The 18514-nt window shown below is 57.5% G+C and overlaps 3 protein-coding genes and 1 non-coding gene across 6 annotated transcripts in view; 3 read left to right on the top strand and 1 right to left on the bottom strand.

Moving 5' to 3' along the window:
* The first annotated feature begins 640 nt into the window (after positions 1-640).
* Positions 641-714, top strand: TRNAN-GUU. The gene has a single exon. It is a non-coding gene; the product is annotated as a tRNA-Asn (tRNA).
* A 215-nt stretch (positions 715-929) lies between these two features.
* On the top strand, positions 930-5236 carry NDUFS7 (NADH:ubiquinone oxidoreductase core subunit S7). The gene is made up of 8 exons (XM_033082008.2): positions 930-1003; positions 1161-1197; positions 1374-1439; positions 1734-1848; positions 2978-3157; positions 3669-3715; positions 4502-4590; positions 4967-5236. The coding sequence occupies exons 1-8, from the start codon at positions 988-990 to the stop codon at positions 5062-5064; spliced, it is 648 nt and encodes a 215-aa protein (XP_032937899.1). The 5' UTR covers positions 930-987; the 3' UTR covers positions 5065-5236.
* A 462-nt stretch (positions 5237-5698) lies between these two features.
* Positions 5699-12133, bottom strand: GAMT (guanidinoacetate N-methyltransferase). 2 transcript variants are annotated; one of them, XM_033082007.2, is made up of 7 exons: positions 11842-12133; positions 9115-9297; positions 8173-8318; positions 8028-8091; positions 7370-7437; positions 6534-6644; positions 5699-6370 (listed from the first exon to the last, which is right to left on the bottom strand). In XM_033082007.2, exons 2-7 carry the CDS (start codon positions 9293-9295, stop codon positions 6230-6232), a joined length of 711 nt encoding a protein of 236 aa, XP_032937898.1. In that variant the 5' UTR covers positions 9296-9297; positions 11842-12133; the 3' UTR covers positions 5699-6229. The 2 variants fall into 2 exon arrangements, with proteins under 2 accessions (XP_032937898.1, XP_032937897.1); XM_033082006.1 differs by lacking the exon at positions 11842-12133 and adding an exon at positions 11379-11454.
* The window catches only part of DAZAP1 (DAZ associated protein 1), a 27291-nt gene continuing 19984 nt past the window's right edge, over positions 11208-18514 (top strand). For both annotated transcript variants that reach the window (XM_033082004.2, XM_033082003.2), the window contains exons 1-2: positions 11208-11324; positions 17804-17844. In XM_033082004.2, the coding sequence (XP_032937895.1) occupies positions 11293-11324; positions 17804-17844 (73 nt within the window). In that variant the 5' untranslated portion in view covers positions 11208-11292. The remainder of the gene's footprint in view (positions 11325-17803; positions 17845-18514) is intronic.

The following is an 18514-nucleotide window of genomic DNA, read 5'->3' as shown; positions in this document are numbered from 1 at the left end:
CAGGACACGGGACAGGACACGGAGTCACGGGCACAGGGCACTGGACAGGCGGCACACGAGGGGGTCGTGGAGGGGGGACACGCGGGGACATGGGGCGGGCTGCGGGGCACGGAGACACGGGCACAGGACACGGAGACACGGGCACAGGACACGGGGCAGGCTGGGGGACACAGGACAGGGCACGGGACAGGCGGGACACGAGGGGGTCGTGGAGGGGGGACACGCGAGGACATGGGGTGGGCTGCGGGGCACGGAGACACGGGCACAGGACACGGGACAGGCGGGGTGGGGGACATGGAGACACGGCCACAGGACAGGGAGACATGGGCACAGGACACGGGACAGGCGGGACACGGGGGGATCGTGGACGGGGGACACGCGGGGACACGGGGCGGGATTGCCGGGCACGGAGACACGGGCACAGGACACGGAGAGACGGGCACAGGACACGATACAGACGGGGCACAGGACACGGGCACACGACACGGGACAGGCAGGACGCGGGTCACAGAGACACGGACACAGGGCACAGGGCACAGGACACGGGCACAGGACACGGGGCAGGCAGGACGCAGGTCACAGAGACACGGGGACTCGGCACGGGCGGGACCCGGGGCAGGCGGGAAGCGGCGGCAGCGCGGTCTCTGTGGCGCAATCGGTTAGCGCGTTCGGCTGTTAACCGAAAGGTTGGTGGTTCGAGCCCACCCAGGGACGGCCGCTCCTCCTTTTTCTGCGCGATCGCGGCTCCGCAGCTCCGGCACGGGCCCTTCCCTCCGAGTCCTGCGGCGGCTCCGGGACAGCCCCGCCCGCCGGGGATGCTCCGGGATCATTTTGGGATCGTTTTTTCATCGCTTTGCCGCGGGGCCGGCGGCTGCCTGCGGAACTCGCCGCCGGGGCCGCGTTTCCCGCCGGAGCGCTGAGGCGGGGCCGCGCCGGAGCCTTTAGCGGGTGCACCGCGCCCAGAGGTTGCGTGAAGGGTGCGGAGAGATGGCGGCGCTGGCCCGTGAGCGGGGACGGGAACCGGGGTGGGGACGGGACAGGGAGCGGCTTGGGGACCCAAACACCCCTCAGCCCTCCGCCGTGGGAGTGGCCGGGAGGGATCCCTGAGGGGACCGTTCCGGGCCCGCAGCCGGGCTGAGCTCTCCGCTCCTCTCTTGCAGGTCTGCGGCTCCCGGCGCACGCTGTGCTGGGCTGGCGGTGAGCGCGGGGCTGGGGGCAGCGGACGGGGGGTGAGGGCTGGGGGGTGAGGGGCTGGGGGGACCCCAGAGCCAGTGCGGGTTTCCTCCCCACCGGGGTTTGTGCAGCAAACTCTGGTTTTGCGTCGCGGTGCCTTTGTCACCCTGTCACCCTGTGCGGGCCCTTTGTGTCCCCAGGCCCGGCTCTGCGAGTCCCGTTGGCGCTCAGCTGCTCCACCAGACGCCGGCCGATCACGCTGACAGGTAACTGCTCCTGTTAGGGACAGGGAACAGCCGCTGCTGTTGGCTGAGGTGACAGAGGCTCCTCCTGTCAGGCGTTTCCCCCTTCCCTGCTAAAATCCGGGGAGATGTGGGAGCCCCGGGGAGAGGCAGCCAGGGATTCTCTCTGTGCTTGGGGTCTGGCTCAGCACCGAGCCCAAATCCCACACTGAGGGGTGGGATTCTCATTGCTCAGGGAGCCACAGCCCCTTGGAGGGCTAGAGGCTGATTGTGCAGGGGAATAACTGGAGAGTGACGGCTCTGTGCTGTTCCTTCCAGCGCTGTCCAGGTGCAGAAGAGCTCTGCTGTTGTCCCGAGGAAATCCTACGTCCCCAGCAGCCGTGGCGAGTACGTCATTACCAAGCTCGATGACCTGGTCAACTGGGCACGGCGGGTGAGTCCTGAGCCACCCTGGCACAGGGACACAGGGTGACACTCAGAGCCACCTCCTGCTCAGGATAAAAATAGGCTCAGAGCTCCTGTGGCCGAGTTCTGTGGTCAGATGGTGACATTGGGGTGCAGTGACAGAGCAGGAGAGGCTGAAGGTGCTGAGGGTGTGTGTGGGGTCTGGAACTGCCCTTTGGTCACCAGCAAAAGGCACTTTCTGGAGATGTCCCTGCCCTGAGCAGCTGCTCTGCCTGTGGGGAAGGGTGACACAAGTGACAGTGCCCTGGCTCTGCTGTGCCTGCCTTAGCTGGGCTGGTCCTTCTCTGGCCACCACTGTCCCCGTGGGGCCTTGAGTCCTTTCTCTGGCCATTCCTGCCCGAAAGGGGCTCTGAGCTGTTTCTTCTTCAATCACTGGTGTCACTGTGGGGCTCTGAGCTGTCCCTTCTTTGATCACTGGTGTCACTGTGGGGCTCTGAGCTGTCCCTTCTCCAGGGCTCTGAGCTGTCCCTTCTTCAATCACTGGTGTCCCTGAGGGCCTCTGAGCTGTCCTTTCTTCAATCACTGGTGTCCCTGAGGGGCTCTGAGCTGTTCCTTCCCCTGGGCTCTGAGCTGTCCCTTCTCTGCTGTCCCTGAGCTGGGACACCACTGTCCCTGTGAGGCTCTGAGCTGTCCCTTCTTCAATCACTGGTGTCACTGTAGGGCTCTGAGCTGCCCCTTCTTGGGCCAGCACTGTCCCTGAGGGGTTCTGAGCTGTCCCTTCTCTGCTGTCCCTGAGCTGGGACACCACTGTCCCTGTGAGGCTCTGAGCTCTGAGCTGTCCCTTCTTCAATCACTGGTGTCACTGTAGGGCTCTGAGCTGCCCCTTCTTGGGCCAGCACTGTCCCTGAGGGGCTCTGAGCTGTCCCTTCCCCTGGGCTCTGAGCTGTCCCTTCCCCTGGGCTCTGAGCTGTCCCTTCTCTGCTGTCCCTGTGTGGCTCTGAGGTGGCTTTAGCAGTGTCAGGGGAGCACTCTGGACACGTTCAGGCTGCACACAGAGCTCTCTCCCCACAGATCCATTCCCCAGAGCCGTGTGTTTTGCTCCAATCTCCCTTTCTGTGTCACCCACGCTGTCCCTGAGCTGCTGCCTGTCCCCACAGAGCTCCCTGTGGCCCATGACCTTCGGGCTGGCCTGCTGTGCTGTGGAGATGATGCACATGGCAGCCCCTCGCTATGACATGGATCGTTTCGGGGTCGTGTTCCGCGCCAGCCCCCGCCAGGCCGACGTCATGATCGTGGCAGGGACCCTCACCAACAAAATGGCCCCGGCTCTGCGCAAGGTACGGGGACCCTGGCACCCTGGGGACCTCAGGGACCACGGGGGGAGCTGGAGTCACCCTGGGGCTTTTTCTTTTTTGGTCCCTGGTGGTATTTTCCAGGACCAGAAAAACTCACATTTCATCAGAAAAAGACCAGAGGCCTTACTTGATAAGTTCCACAAGAATCTTTATTTCATGGGGAGGGTGGTCAAGCAGGGATCTCTCAGAACAAAGGGCAGACAGCTATACTTATAGGTTCAGGGAGGATTCAAACTACAGCCAATAAAAGTTTATACAAAGAACAGCATCCAATCTAAGTGAGAAGTTCTAAAGGTAAACTGCCCAATTACAAAAACTAATTTCTAACCAATTATCTTCCAAAGTGTTAGAGAGTGACCAAATTCTTAAGGAATTTGGCTCAACCTTGGTATCTAGGATACCTTATCTATTATAGCAAGTTCCAGGGGCCAGGGGAAGATGGCTTTGGGGGAATTGTATCATCCACATCACCCCAAATGTCCCTGTTGTGCAGGTCTATGACCAGATGCCCGAGCCTCGTTACGTGGTGTCCATGGGGAGGTGAGTGCTGGGATATCCCTGGGGGTAGTTCTTTGCTTGTTTGTGTTTCCAGGTTCTTAAAGAGGCCTTGTAGAGCAGAGCAGAAATTCCTTCTGGGAATGGTGTGTGTGAATCCTCCCAGGGATAGATTCAGGGGGTTTGCAGCTGCCAGGCTGGGCTATATCCACAATGCCAGAGTTTGCTTTTGGCTTTCAAAATGCTTCTGCTGGGCTGGAATCTGCTCCATGAGGGACTCAGTTGGAATCTGCTCCATGGGGGATTCATTTGGAATCTGCTCCATGGGGGATTAATTTGGAATTGGCTCCATGGGGGGATTAATTTGGAATTTTATCTATGGATGATTCAGTGGGAATCTGCTCCATGGGGGAACTCAATTGGAATCTGCTCCATGGGGGACTCAGTTGGAATCTGTTCTGTGAAGGGATTTGGTTGGAATCTGAGGGGACTCAGTTGGACTCCATGGTCTCAGAGCTCTTTTCCAACCTGAATGATTCCATGGTTCTCACAACTTTCTTGTCCCCACATCAGGCCTGAGGGCAGCTGGTCCAGGCTGGAACAGCAAAAATTCTGGGAAATCTCTGAGGCAAAATAAAAAGTTTTGTAGCAGAGAGGGAAGGCTGTGGAATCTGCTTTGTGAGGGTGATGGGAACAGTTCTGTTGGGTTGGATTCATCTAAAAACATCCCAGGCAGCCTGGCAGTGCCCACCTGCCCAGGGCCACCTTCCCTTGGCCTCCTGCTCACCTTGCTGGGCTCACCCTGTCCCTGTCCTTGTCCCTGTCCCACAGCTGTGCCAATGGTGGGGGCTACTACCACTACTCCTACTCCGTGGTGAGGGGCTGCGACCGCATCGTGCCCGTGGACATTTATGTGCCAGGTACCAGGGGCAGCTCCAGCTGGGAGAGGGAAATCTCTGCATTCAGGGCTGGGTTGGAAAGGTTTTCCTGTTTCAGTGGTGGGGAAGCTGCAGCAGCTCCAGGGATTGTGGGGTGGGAGGGTTGTGGTGGTGGCACTGTCAGTGGGGGGGTTTGGATGCACTTTGAAATCAAAGAATTGCTCTGTTTGATAAAGATCTTGATAAGCACCAGAATTTAGTTTTGTGGCAGCCCCAAAGGCAGAGGGGACTCAGCTTTGGGATAAGTCCTGGGGTTGGCACCTGTGCTGCTCTGTCTGTGCAGTATCAGCTGTGTCATCTCCCTCCCTTCCTCCTGTAGATGATACATCCTCCCTTCTTTCCTTTTTCTCCCTCTCAGGATGCCCACCCACAGCTGAGGCTTTGCTGTACGGGATCCTGCAGCTGCAGAGGAAAATCAAGAGGGAGAAGAGGATCCAGATCTGGTACAGGAAATAATTTTATTTATGTCCCACTGAGTGCCCTGGGCACCGCTCACATTCACGCACAAATCCGGCTCCTCACGCCTTCCAATAAAACTCTGCCTGCTCCAGGGGCTTCTCTGTCTTTAATAAACCCCCTCTGACTCAGGGCTTGAAAATCTGGGCTAAATAAAGAGCAGGAGCTTGAATTTGATAACACTGCTGAGTTGGTTTGTGGTCTGAACAATCTGACAGGGGAGGTGATGTCATATCGTGACATAAAGGCTTTGTCAGGATTTGGTTTTTTTGTTTAAGGAAGTTTTGGGATCAACACATGATCCCTGAGCCCTCCCTGGGCTTGTCCTCACTCACCACCTGCTCCTTGTTGGTAATTGCTACACAGGATTTAATAAATCCATAATATTTGTGTGCACAGGGGCCAGAAATTAATTCTGTTTCTGAAATTAATTCTGAAATTAATTTCTGTTTCAAGTCAAATACTGATGCTTAAAATCAGAATGTGATTCATAAACCTGAATGTAGAGCTCTTAAGCAGGGCAGGGATTGAGCAGCCTGTCCTGGATGCATCCCAGGAGCCTGGGATGAGGAATGGTTGTGCCTGAGGGACAAACACACTTTGGAAAGACAAATAAATCGCTCGGGAACAGCAGTTTGGGTATTTCATTCCTTTTAATGGACTTTATCCCTTCTGGGGAGACAGGAAACATCACTCATTGAGCTCTGAGGGGGTGTTGGGGTCAGGATTTGCTGCTGTGGGCTTCAGCTGAAAATATTGGGAAGTTTCCCTGGGGAGGTGCTTCAGGAGAAGCTGAAATGCCTCAAAATGCCTCAGACTGCCCCATTTCTCCCACTTGGTTTGGATTATTTGATTCTTGTGGGAAGCCACCCTGTGATTTCTCAAAATGATCCAATTTTTTGGGGAAATGGCTGGTTCTGAAACCCAAGGCTCCAAACCACCGAAATTTTAGCTTAATTGAGAATTTGAAGAGTGAGAGCAGGGTGAGAGCAGAGTGAGAGCAGGGTGAGAGCAGGGTAAGGATGGGAGTTTCCCATCCTTTTGTCCCCTGGAATCCATCCCAAACCTCCACCCATCTCTGCATGAATCAGCTCGGATCTCAGGGGCTTTCAGGGAGCTCTGAGCCTTTCTCCCCCTGATCAGCACCTGCCCCGGGCTGTGCCCCTCAGTGTTTGAGCACGGTGGGGGTGATCATCCTGGGGTGCGAGTAATAGCGGCACTCGCGGGGCGGCTGCAGCTCCATCACGCTCGTGCTGATGTTCTCCCTCCTGAACCCCGCCTGCAGCAGCGGCCCCACCTGCGTCTCCTGCGGGACAGGAGGGGAGGGAGGAGCGGCCGTGGGTGTCAGCTGGGAGAGGGGACACCGGGGGACAGGGGACAGCGCCACAAAACCCTCCCAGCTCCCCACGCGGGGATGGAGCGGCTCTGGCTGATCCCGGGCACAGCTTTGGGGATGGGGAGCGACTCACCTCAAACATCTTCTCGATGTCGCTGTAGCTGGTTTTGAGCAGCTCCCCCCACGAGGTGAGGTTGCAGTAGGTGAGGACCCCTCCGGGCCGCAGCAGGCGGAAGGCGTGGCCCTGTCCCGGGGTTTGGGGACCAGGGTGAGCTCGTCCTGCTCAACACCCGGCCCCGTTCACGATCCGAGCCTGGCTCAGATCCCGGCCCCATTCCCGATCCCAGCCCAGCTCAGCTCCCGGCCCCATTCCCGCTCCGAGCCCCGCTCAGCTCCCGGCCCCATTCCCGATCCCAGCCCCGCTCAGCTCCCGGCGCCATTCCCGATCCCAGCCCCGCTCAGCTCCCGGCCCCATTCCCGATCCCAGCCCCGCTCAGCTCCCGGCCCCATTCCCGCTCCGAGCCCCGCTCAGCTCCCGGCCCCATTCCCTATCTCAGCCCGGTTCAGCTCCCGGCCCCGCTCCCGATCCCAGCCCGGTTCAGCTCCCGGCCCCATTCCCTATCCCAGCCCCGCTCAGCTCCCGGCCCCATTCCCGATCCCAGCCCCGCTCAGCTCCCGGCCCCATTCCCGATCCCAGCCCCGCTCAGCTCCCGGCCCCATTCCCGATCCCAGCCCCGCTCAGCTCCCGGCCCCATTCCCGATCCCAGCCCCGCTCAGCCCCCATTCCCTATCTCAGCCCGGTTCAGCTCCCGGCCCCATTCCCGTTCCGAGCCCCGCTCAGCTCCCGGCCCCATTCCCGATCCGATCCCCGCTCAGCTCCTGGCCCCATTCCCGATCCGATCCCCGCTCAGCCCCCATTCCCGATCCCAGCCCCGCTCCTCCCCGCAGAGCCGCTGCCCGAGCTGTCACCTGGATGAAGTTGAACTGATGCGTGTGCCAGGTGTCCTCCGACAGCGGGTAGGTGTCGTACAGGATCCCTGCCGGGAACAGCGGGGCTGGCCTTAGCTGGGACAGACCCTGAGGGGCTCATCTGGCCCGGGAAAATCCCCCTTCGTGGCCTGGTATTGCTGTGTTCCTATTGCAACTTGCCCCCATGTCTGTGACCCCTGAAAGGCAGCGATGTGATGGCCCCCAAGATAAGGATCTGCTCCCCAGGACAAGGATCTGCTCCCCAGCACAAGTATTCACTCCCCAGGACAGGGATTCACTCCCCAGGACAAGGATCCACCCTACGACAAGGATCTGCTCCCTAGGACAAGGCTTCACTCCCCAGCACAAGGATCTGCTCCCCAGGATGGATTCACTACCCAGGACAAAGATCCACCCCCAGCACAAGGATCTCCCCCCCTGCACAAGGATTCACTCCCCAGGACAAGAACCGCAGGGACACGGCTGTGTCCTGTCCCCGGCTGTGCTCTCTCCCCAGCCCCATGGGAGGATGTCCACCTGCACCCTGCTCAAACTGCTGCCCCTTTCCCTGGCTCAGGGATGTCCTGGGATGCCCTGGGCTTTGCTGCACCCCCCTTTGCAGTGGGGTCCCCTCCCCACGCTGCTGTTGATGTCTCACCACTGAAGTGCCCGTCCGGCAGCGTTGGCACCACGTCCTCCCACAGCCCCTTCAGGGGCACCACCTGTGCATGGGGGGCAGAGGGGTGAGCTGGGGGGGGTCACAGGCACCCCCCAGCCCTGACACAGCCCTCTGTGCCCCTGACCTTGTGTGGCTGTGCCTTGGCCCACTGCTGCAGGCGCTGGAAAACGCCCTCGTTGCACTCGATGATCCAGTGCTCCTCGATGTCCAGCTCCTGCACCTTGGAGGCAGCGATGGCCATCCCGAACCCCACCTCGAGCACACGGCCACCTGCACGTGGAACTCACAGCTCTGGGTGTTCCCTGCCTCAAACACCACTCCCAGCCCTGAATTCTGACCTGTTCTTTCCCCAAATCTGGCTCTTTGGGTGCGGGTTGGGAGCATGTGGTGCTGCTGGCACTGAGGGGAGTTGGGAGCAGCCCCATGGCCCTGTCACCTGCTGCCCCTGTGTCCCTGTCACCTGCTGTCCCCCACAGCAGCCCCATGTCCCTGTCACCTGCTGCCCCCCACAGCTGCCCCTGTGTCTCTGTCACCTGCTGCTCTCCACAGTTTGCCCCCATTAAACCCCACCCCAGCTGATCCCAGTGGGAACAAACAATGTCCAACTGGCAGGTAAACAGCCCCAAAAGCAGCAAGGTCTGGGAGGGGAAACAGCCCCAAAAGCAGCAGGGTCTGGGAGGGGAAACAGCCCCCACAAAAGCAGGGTTTGGGAGGGGAAACAGCCCCAAAATCAGCAGGGACTGGGAGGTGGCTGCATCCCCTCCCCCTGTCCCTATCCCCTCCCCATGTCCCCATCCCCTCCCCCTGTCCCCATCCCCTCCCCATGTCCCCATCCCCTCCCCATGTCATGTCCCCATCCCCTCCCCATGTCCCTATCCCCTCCCCATGTCCCCATCCCCCTTTCAAGAATGCGTCACCCTGACCCAAGCACACAAGTGCCACCACGGCCCTGCTGTCCCTGTCACTGCACATGCAGTGGTGTCCCCCAGCAGAACATCTCCCCCCACACCAGCTGCTTTTGCAGAATCTGTGCCAGCACATCCCAGAGCCCGAGGGGTTCCTTTACCCTTCGATGCAGCCACGGTGGCCAGTGAGTGCATGTAGGGGGTCTCCCAGCGCTCCATCACTGGCTTGCCCAGGATCTCCAGGTGGGCATCGGGCTCATCGTAGCCCGCCTTGGCTTCCCTCCAGGCCGCCCTGCAGTCCTCGCCCTCGGCAAAGATCGGCGCCGCCGCTGCGGAGCTCATGGCTGCAGGAGGAAAGTCCAGCTGGAGGGGCTGCCAGTGCCAGGGGAGGGAGAGAAAGGAGAAAGGGCCACTGGGCTCTTGGCCGGCTTTAAATAGCCCTGCTGGAAAATGCTGAGTGTGCACAACCGGCTGGGGCCCCTCCGGGGATCGGGAGCCTTATCGGGAATGGGAGCCCTTATCGGGAACGGGGCACCACGGGACAGGCCAGGACTGCCCGGCCTGAGCGGTCACACGTGGCCTGGGGGTCACCGGGTGACCTGGGGCTGCAGGGGATGTCCCTGCTGCTGGTGGCACCGTGCTGGGAATGGCGTGGCTGGGAAGGAGCAGCACTGCTGAGTGGTGGAGCTGGGCTGGAACAGGGGGGACACAGGGGAAGGGGTTCCCTGTGCACCCTGCTGTGTCCCACGCTGTGTCCCACACTGTGCCACCCTGTGTGCCACACTCCGGGCCACGGGGATGATCACTGGGATCCCCGAGATGGACACTGGGATCCCATGGGATGGAGACTGGGACCCCCAGGATGAACACTGGGACCCCCAAGATGGACACTGGGATCCCTGGGGATGAACACTGGGACCCCCAGGATGAACACTGGGATCCCATAGGATGATCCCATGGGATGGACACTGGGATCCAATGGGATGGACACTGGGATGCCATGGGATGGACATTGATATCCTCAGGGATGGACACTGGTATTGCTGGGGATGAACACTGGGATCCCTGGATGGACACTGGAATCCCACGGGATGATCCCCAGAGATGGACACTGGGATCCCATGGGATGGACACTGGGATCCCAGAACGGACACTGGGACCCCTGGGATGGACACTGGTATTTCTGCGCACGGACACTGGGATCCCCAGGGATGGACATTGGGATCCCGTGGGATGGACACTGGTATTCCTGGGGACGGACCCTGGGATCCCATGGGATGATCCCTGGGGGATGGACACTGTTACTCCTGGGGACGGACACCGGGATCCCAGAACAGACACTGGGATCCCTAGGGATGGACACTGGGGTCCCTGGGATGGACATTGATATCCTCAGGGACGGACACTGGGATCCCAGGGTCCGTCCCCAGTAATACCAGTGCCCGTCCCCAGAAATACCAGTGCCCGTCCCGTGGGATCCCAATGTCCATCCCTGGGGATCCCAGTGTCCGTCCCCAGCAGTATCAGCGTCCGTCCGTGGGATCCCAGTGTCCGTTCTGGGATCCCAGTGTCCATCCCCAGCAATACCAGTGTCCATCCTGATGGGTCCCAGTGTCCGTCCGTGGGATCCCAGTGTCCATCCCCAGCAATACCAGTGTCCATCCCATGGGATCCCAGTGTCCGTTCTGGGATCCCAGTGTCCATCCCCAGCAATACCAGTGCCCGTCCCGTGGGATCCCAGTGTCCATCCCATGGGATCCCAGTGTCCATCCCATGGGATCCCGGTGTCCATCCCCATGAACACCAGTGCCCATCCCATGGGATTCCAGTGTCCATCCCCAGCAATACCAGTGTCCGTTCTGGGATCCCAGTGTCCATCCCCAGCAATACCAGTGCCCATCCCATGGGATCCCAGTGTCCGTCCCCCGCAATACCAGTGTCCATCCCATGGGATCCCGGTGTCCATCCCCATGAACACCAGTGTCCGTCCCGCGGGATCCCCGAACGGAACCCGGGACCCCGCGCAGGCCCCGCCCCCCCGCGCGCGGACTGCCCTTCCCGCCGGCCCCCGCGCGCGCGCGGCCACGCCCCCTCTGCCCCTCCCAGGGCGCGGCCCCGGAGACCCCGTAGCGAGGGGCGGGTGCGCGCGCAGCGGCGGCGCTGAGGGAGCGCGAGCGCGCGGCGGGGGGGGCCGGGCCGGGCCGGGGGCGGCGGGGGGGGAACCGGGACTCGGGAACCGGGACACGGCCGGGAGCGCCCGCCCGCGGCCCCACGACCCGCCGCTGGCACCGCCGCCACCGGAGGGAAGAGCCGGGCGCGGCCCCGGAGGAGCCGCCGCCATGAACAGCGTGGGAGGCGCCGATGAGATCGGGTGAGGGGAAGGGGAGGGCGACGCGCTGGGACGGAGGGGGGAAGGCTCGGTCACCTTTTCCCGCAACCTCACGAGAGGGTCCCGCCGGGGCTTCCCCGGGCTGGGAGGCTGAGCTGGGACCGGTGGCGGGCAGGAGGGGGCTGAGGGGGGGGGGCCGGTCCCGGACCGGGGGTGCTGAGGGGGGGGGGGGCCGGTCCCGGACCGGGGGTGCTGAGGGGGGGCCGGTCCCGCCATGTTGGGGCCGTGAGGGCGCACACCCCCCCCACCCCCCCGCTCCCGTCACGTGACCGGCGCGCGCGCGGGGCTGCGGCAGGTGCGCGCGCCCAAGGTCACCCGCCCGCGGCGCTTCCCGCGCCCGCCCGCACCGGATCCCCCCGCGTCCCTTCGTGTCCCTTCGTGTCCCTTCGTGTCCCCTCGTGTCCCCCTCTCCTGTCACCTCCCACGGGAAGCGCAGGGCAGGGGGGACAACGCGCCGGTGGAGGGAGGGGATTGTCCCGCTCTGCTGATGCGGCCTCACCTTGAGTCCTGCGCGCAGTTTTGGGCGCTACAATGTAAGAAGGATGCTGAGGTGTTAGCGTCCAAAAGAGCGCAGCGGACGTGGTGAAAGGCCTTGAGTGGAAGCCTTAGGAGGAGCGGCTGAGGTTACTTGGTGTGTTCAGCCTGGAGAAGAAGAGACTGAGAGGAGACCTCATCGCAGTGTAAAGTTTTCCTCGTGAGGGGAAGCAGAGAGGCAGCTCCGATCTCTGCTCTCTGAGACCAGTGACAGAACATGAGGGAACGGCTGGGACTGTGGCTAGAGAGGTTTAGGGTGGCTGTCAGGGAAAGGTTTTTCCCCCCTGAGGGTGCTGGGCACTGCCCAGGCTCCCCAGTGCACGGTCACAGCCCCGAGGCTGCCAAAGCTCCAGGAGTGCTTGGACACCGCTGTCAGGCACAAGGTGGGGTTGTTGGGGTGTCTGTTCAGGGCCAGGAATTGGACTCGATGATCCTTGAGGATCTGTTCTGTGATTCTGTGGGGATTTTGTTCTGGTGGCTCCTCAGGGCCGCCCCGAGGGGCTTGGGGAGGAGGAGGGGAAAGGTGGGAGGACAAAACCAGCACCAGGAGCCTCCCCTTCCCCTCCTGTCCCCCTGCAGGGCTGCCCTGCCGTGCTCCCCTCTGCTCAGGATGTGTTCCAGGCAGGAAAATCCCGGTTTTAACTGTTCTGGGGGTTTTGCTGCCTCAAACCGAAAGCCTGACGCAGATCTGGTTCTTGTGACGTGCATTTAGAGTCATAGCAAGGCTTGGCTTGGAAGGGACTTTAGAGATCATGCAGTGGCACTGAGTGTTGTTCTGCTTGAGAGCTGTACCCTGGTGACATTGAAATTCCCAGGCTGCAGACTTGGGCATGGTAGAACTCGAAGTAGCAAAAACCGAATTTAAAAATCCTCGACTAGTTCTTCCAGTGCAGGTTTTGGCACAGAATTTGCCCATCAGGACTGGTCACTCTGTTTGAAACTGGAAACATGAACCATGCTGCTTGCACTGCTTTGTAAGCTGCTTATTTACTGCATGTTCTTAATTTGTAAATCCTAAAAGTACAGGAGGCAGGATAAGTGACTTCCCGAGCTGTAGGTGAGTGCCAGGCTCTGGGTCATTCCATGGAATATCATCATCATCATCCAGGTTATTCCATGGAATATCATCATCATCATCCAGGTTATTCCATGGAATATCATCATCATCATCCAGGTTATTCCATGGAATATCATCATCATCATCCAGGTTATTCCATGGAATATCATCATCATCATCCAGGTTATTCCATGGAATATCATCAGTGCCCCTCCTGAGCAGGCTGGGCTGTCCCAGAGCTTGTTCCCAGTCACAGGCTGTGACCCTGCAGAGCTGTAATCAGATTGGGAAGGATTGGGGGTTAATCAGAAAGGGAAATTTTTTTTATTCTCCTCCCCCAAAAGCACTTGGGGGAAAGGTGAGAGCACAGAACAAACTCAGCTGCTGCAGCCCTCAGAAGGAAGCCCTGGTTTAAAGCTGTTGAGAGAGGCAAGTCTGGATGGGAACTTATGAATTCAGCTGCTTTTCTAGGCAAAGATTTTCAGAGAAAATGCATAAGGAAGCTGTGCAAGCCTTGCAGGTGTGTTGGCATGGGTAGGGAGGGGCCCTGTGTTATTTGTTATAATTAATTAGTATTTGGAGCTGATTTAGATGAAGAAAAGTGCTGATCTTGATCCTGCTGTGCTGAGGTGTTGATCAGAGCTATTAATCAAACCCCAGATAATTTATATAGGCAAAGAGTTTGTGCTTTTGTTGAGTTTTGGTGGTTTTAAAACATCTGTGCTTGCTTTTTTACTAATCCTGAGTTGATTTGCTCCAGCAGCAAGTATGTTTATGGTAACACAATAAATTAGCAATGAAAATTCTCCCAGGAAGTGGTGAGGCAGAACACTTGGTTAAAACTTATTATACAGCTGCAACTTCTGAGGAGTCATTACCCAGCTTTCTGCTCCTGGAGTGATCCCTGTGGGGAATTGTGCTGCACCTGTCAGGATCTCACTGCTCATGGTGGGCACACTCACCTGCCCAAAAAACCAGGCTGCTGCTTTGGGCTGTCACCTGCCTGTGCTGGAGTGGCTTTGCACAAAATTCAGCACTGTGGGGACAAAATTCAGCACTGTGGGGACAAAATTCAGCACTGTGGGGATGGAGTGAGGTGTCCTGCAGTCTGTGGGTTTGGAGATTTGGGGTGGTGTCAGCAAGTGTGAGGGGAGACTGAGCAGGGTCTGCAGCTGCTTCCTGAGGATGAACAGCAACCTCTGTTCTGTGGGAGGAAGGGCAGGACCCAGGGGATGGTTGGAGCTGTGTCCCAGCAAAGATTCTTCCTCAGAGGGTGCTGGGCACTGCCCAGGCTCCCCAGGAGATGGGCACAGCCCTGAGGCTGCCACAGCTCCAGGAGCTTTTGGACAGTGTGGGATTGTTGGGGTGTCTGTGCAGAGCTTTATGATCCTTGGGGATCCCTTCCAGCTCAGGAGATTGTGTGAAAATCTCTGCTGTTAATGTTTCCATGGCTCTGCACAGCCCCAAGGCTGCCAGAGCTCCAGGAGCGTTTGGACACTGCTCTCAGGGATCACAGGGTGGGGTTGTTGGGGTGTCTGCAGGGCTGGGAGTTGCTCAGTGCTCATGGATCCCTTCCAGCTCATGATAGTCTATAAATTTTATGCATTTCTATAATTTAAGAGCTGCCAGCCCATGAACTGTTAGGACCAAAAGTTTTGTGGGGTGGAGCGTGGGTGAGGCCTTGGGGAAGGGCTGGTGATGTGGAGCACTCCCTCAGCCATCCTGCCTCACAGCTGTCCTGTACCAGACCACATCTGGATTTTTGTAAGCTCTGACAGCCCTGCTCATGTCTTCAAACCATGGAGGATCCCAAAACAGTGATTCTTGGCTTTTGGTGTTGCACAGTGTGTGTATAAAGCAGGGCTGTGGATTTCCATACAGTGCTGGAGTTGGCCTTGAGCAAGGCAGCATTGCTGTTTCAGTCCATGTAGGGTGACTACAAATAATTCATGGTGGAATTGGAAGGTTTCAGTGACCTCCCTCCTCCTTGCAGACAGCTTGGTGTTCTCCAGAGCACAGCTAGTGCTTTTACAGGGATGTAAAATAGATTAATCTTGTATACCAAGCTATCAAATTGAGTTAAAAACACCCCAAAACAAACCATAAGCTATAATGTTGTTCAAGAAAACATCACTAACCACACATCAAAACTTTATTGTGAATGTAGCAGCAGATCAGCTGATTTTACTTTGCTATCGAGAAATTCGAGTTAATTATTTTCCCTTCAAAATAAGGCACAGCAGAGGGGTTTGTGTCCTGTTGAGGAGAGCAGAGGTGATCAGGGGACACCAGGATGGTGGGGCCACCTGGGCAGAGCCTGGCTGCTCCCAGCACAGACCTGTAGCTGCTGTTGAGCACGGCCCTGAGCCCGTGCCAGGAGCCAGAGCCCTGCCAGAGGGAGCTGGGGGCACTTTTCCAATCCTTGAGGGAAACTTCGTCATCCCCAACGTGCCCACAGAAAACAGGCGTGTTCTGAGAGAGGGTGGGGCAGGACAGCTCCTGCCCCTGCTGCTCTGGGGGGAGCAGGGGAGGGGACAGCTCCTGCCTGTGTTCTGGGGGGAGCAGGGGAGGTGAAAACTCCTGCCCCTGCTGCTCTCAGAGCAGGGGTGCCAGGTCCTGCTCGTGCTGCTCTCAGGGAGGGCAGAGGTGCCAGGTCCTGCCCATGCTGCTCTCAGAGCAGAGGTGCCAGGTCCTGCCTGTGCCCCTCTCAGAGCAGAGGTGCCAGGTCCTGCCTGTGCCCCTTTCAGGGCAGAGGTGCCAGGTCCTGCCTGTGCCCCTCTCAGGGCAGAGGTGCCAGGTCCTGCCTGTGCCCCTCTCAGGGCAGAGGTGCCAGGTCCTGCCTGTGCTGCTCTCAGGGAGAGGTGCCAGGTCCTGCCTGTGCTGCTCTCAGGGCAGAGGTGCCAGGTCCTGCCTGTGCTGCTCTCAGGGCAGAGGTGCCAGGTCCTGCCTGTGCTGCTCTCAGGGCAGAGGTGCCAGGTCCTGCCTGTGCTGCTCTCAGAGCAGCGGTGCCAGGTCCTGCCTGTGCCCCTTTCAGGGCAGAGGTGCCAGGTCCTGCCCGTGCCCCTCTCAGGGCAGAGGTGACAGCTCCTCCTGTGCTGCTCTCAGGGCTGGGCTGCCAGGTCCTGTCCATGCTGCCCTCAGAGGGAGCAGGACAGAGGTGCCAGGTCCAGCCCGTGCTGCTCTCAGGGGGAGCAGGACAGAGATGCCAGGTCCAGCCCATGCCCCTCTCAGGGTGAGGTGCCAGCTCCTGCCCATGCCCCTCTCAGGGAGGGCTGCACGTCCCTTTGCACGAGGATGAGGCAGCAGTGGCAGCCGCTGTCTGCTGTGACACTCAGGGCTGTCTTTGCCTCGTGTGTCACCAGCTCTGTTGTTTGCTGGCTGCTCAAGGAGAGGCTTTGATCAGCCCTTAACAGTCGGTCTGTTCTTGTGAAAGACAAGCCTGGTGTCACGTCTCAGCTTGTAACTTAGGAACAGAGTTTGCCTCAATGGAACAAGGCTCAGAGGTGCTGTGCAGTGTTGGATTTTGTCACTTTGGCTGCTGCACAAGGGTCGTGACATGATGTCCTGTCACAGAGAGTGAATCAAAGTGGAAAGGGACAGGCTGGTTTTGTCAGTGAGCTGCCCTGCTCCACAGGAACTTCCAGTTGTGAGGCTTTCACTTCCCTTGGTACTCCCAGTGCACCTGCAGCTCTCACTGGGGCTGGCTGGGCTCTCCCTGCCGTTAGCTGCTCCTGAAAAGAGCAGGTGAGAGAAAGTTTAGTGATTTTTTTTGTTGGGAGAAATTCAACTTTGCCCATGTAAGTGAGGATGCAGGAATGCTCACCATACTCAGTTGTGCGTGAAGGTGAGCAGAAGACAAAGCAGAAGGTGTTTTTTTTTTTTTTCTTTGAGGTTTGTTGGAGAACTAAAGGGCATCCCCCAAAAATAAACTATCCCAGTGCTTGTCTGTGCAGAGCCATGGAAACATTAACAGCAGAGATTTTCACACAATCTCCTGAGCTGGAAGGGATCCCCAAGGATCATCAAAGCTCTCACAGACACCCCAACAATCCCACACTGTCCAAAAGCTCCTGGAGCTCAGGGCTGGGACCATTCCCTGGGGAGCCTGGGCAGTTCCCACCACCCTCTGAGGAAGAATCTTTGCTGGGACACAGCTCCAGCCATCCCTGGGTCCTGCCCCTGCTCCCAGAGAGCAGAGGTTGATGCTGCTCCTCAAGAAGCAGCTGCAGACAGCTGTGAGAGGTTTTTTGTGGGGGTTTATTCTTGGTACTGTTAAGGGCTAAGTGTTGAGTGGTTTTAACCAACCTTTAATTACCCAGTAAATGACTGCTTGAAGTTCTGTCACACCCAGGAGTTGATAAAGAGCTGCAGAGCTGGCAGCCTGGCATGGAGCACCCACCCAGGTGCTTGGGCCTGCTGGGACATGAAATCCTGCAGATTTGGGTGCTCTTTGCAGAGAGGAGTTGAATCAGTTTTCAGCAGTTTAGTTTGGGGTTCAGCCATGACTTCCTCACCTGCTGGGCTCCAGCTCCAAGCTGGGTTTTACAGTGGTTTCACAACTGCTGCTGGATTAGTGCTGCTCTGTTATTTACTACCTGCTGCACAGGTTTTTCTGTCTCAGGCCTGAGCTTGGCAGTTGTACTTTTGCTTTCACCCCACAGGAAGGGGCTGGCAGCCAAGTGAGTGTTCTGTGGTGAGGGAGGGAGGAGCAGAGAGCAGGGATGGAGGAAGGGTTGGGTTTAATTAGCGGTATTGAGTGCAGTGCCAGCTTTGTAGGGGGTGTTGGAGCTCCTGGTGCCCCCAAACCTGTGCCTTCAATAGGATGGAGAATCTGCTGCAGCCCCTAAACCTCCCTGTGCTCTGTTTGCAGGAAGCTGTTCGTGGGTGGCCTGGACTGGAGCACGACACAAGGTGAGCAGAGCGTGCTGCAGGTGTTGGGTCACGGTGAAAACCCAACCAGGAGCTTTTCACAGGCAGTGCTGTGGTGGGGAGATGGGGCTGAGAGCTGCTCCTCTGCTGATTCATCAAACTTCCAGTACACACAGCTCAGATAGATTTTCTTTTCTATATTTTTTCTAGATATTAATTTTTCTAGATATCACCTTCTCTAAATATTACTTTTTTCTAGATACTACTTCCTCTAGATAGTACTTTTTCCCTGGATATTCTTTTTTTTTTCTGGACACTATTTTTTTCCCTGGATATTACTTTTTTCCTAGATATCACTTTTTTTCTAGATAGTACTTTTTTTCCTAGATGCTATTTTTTCAAGATATTATTTTTTTCAAGATATTATTTTTTTCAAGATATTATTTTTTTCAAGATATTATTTTTTCTAGATATTATTTTTCTAGATATTATTTTTTCTAGATATTATTTTTTCTAGATATTATTTTTTTCTAGATATTATTTTTTTCTAGATATTATTTTTTCTAGATATTATTTTTTCTAGATATTATTTTTTTCTAGATATTATTTTTTTCTAGATATTATTTTTTTCTAGATATTATTTTTTTCTAGATATTATTTTTTTCTAGATATTATTTTTTTCTAGATATTATTTTTTTCTAGATATTATTTT

The sequence above is a fragment of the Catharus ustulatus genome, chromosome 29 (genome assembly GCF_009819885.2).
Source record: "Catharus ustulatus isolate bCatUst1 chromosome 29, bCatUst1.pri.v2, whole genome shotgun sequence".
NCBI classification, from domain to species: Eukaryota; Metazoa; Chordata; class Aves; order Passeriformes; family Turdidae; genus Catharus; species Catharus ustulatus.
The sequence above is the reverse complement of the archived record's forward strand: the minus strand, read 5'-3'. Positions and strand labels throughout refer to the sequence as shown.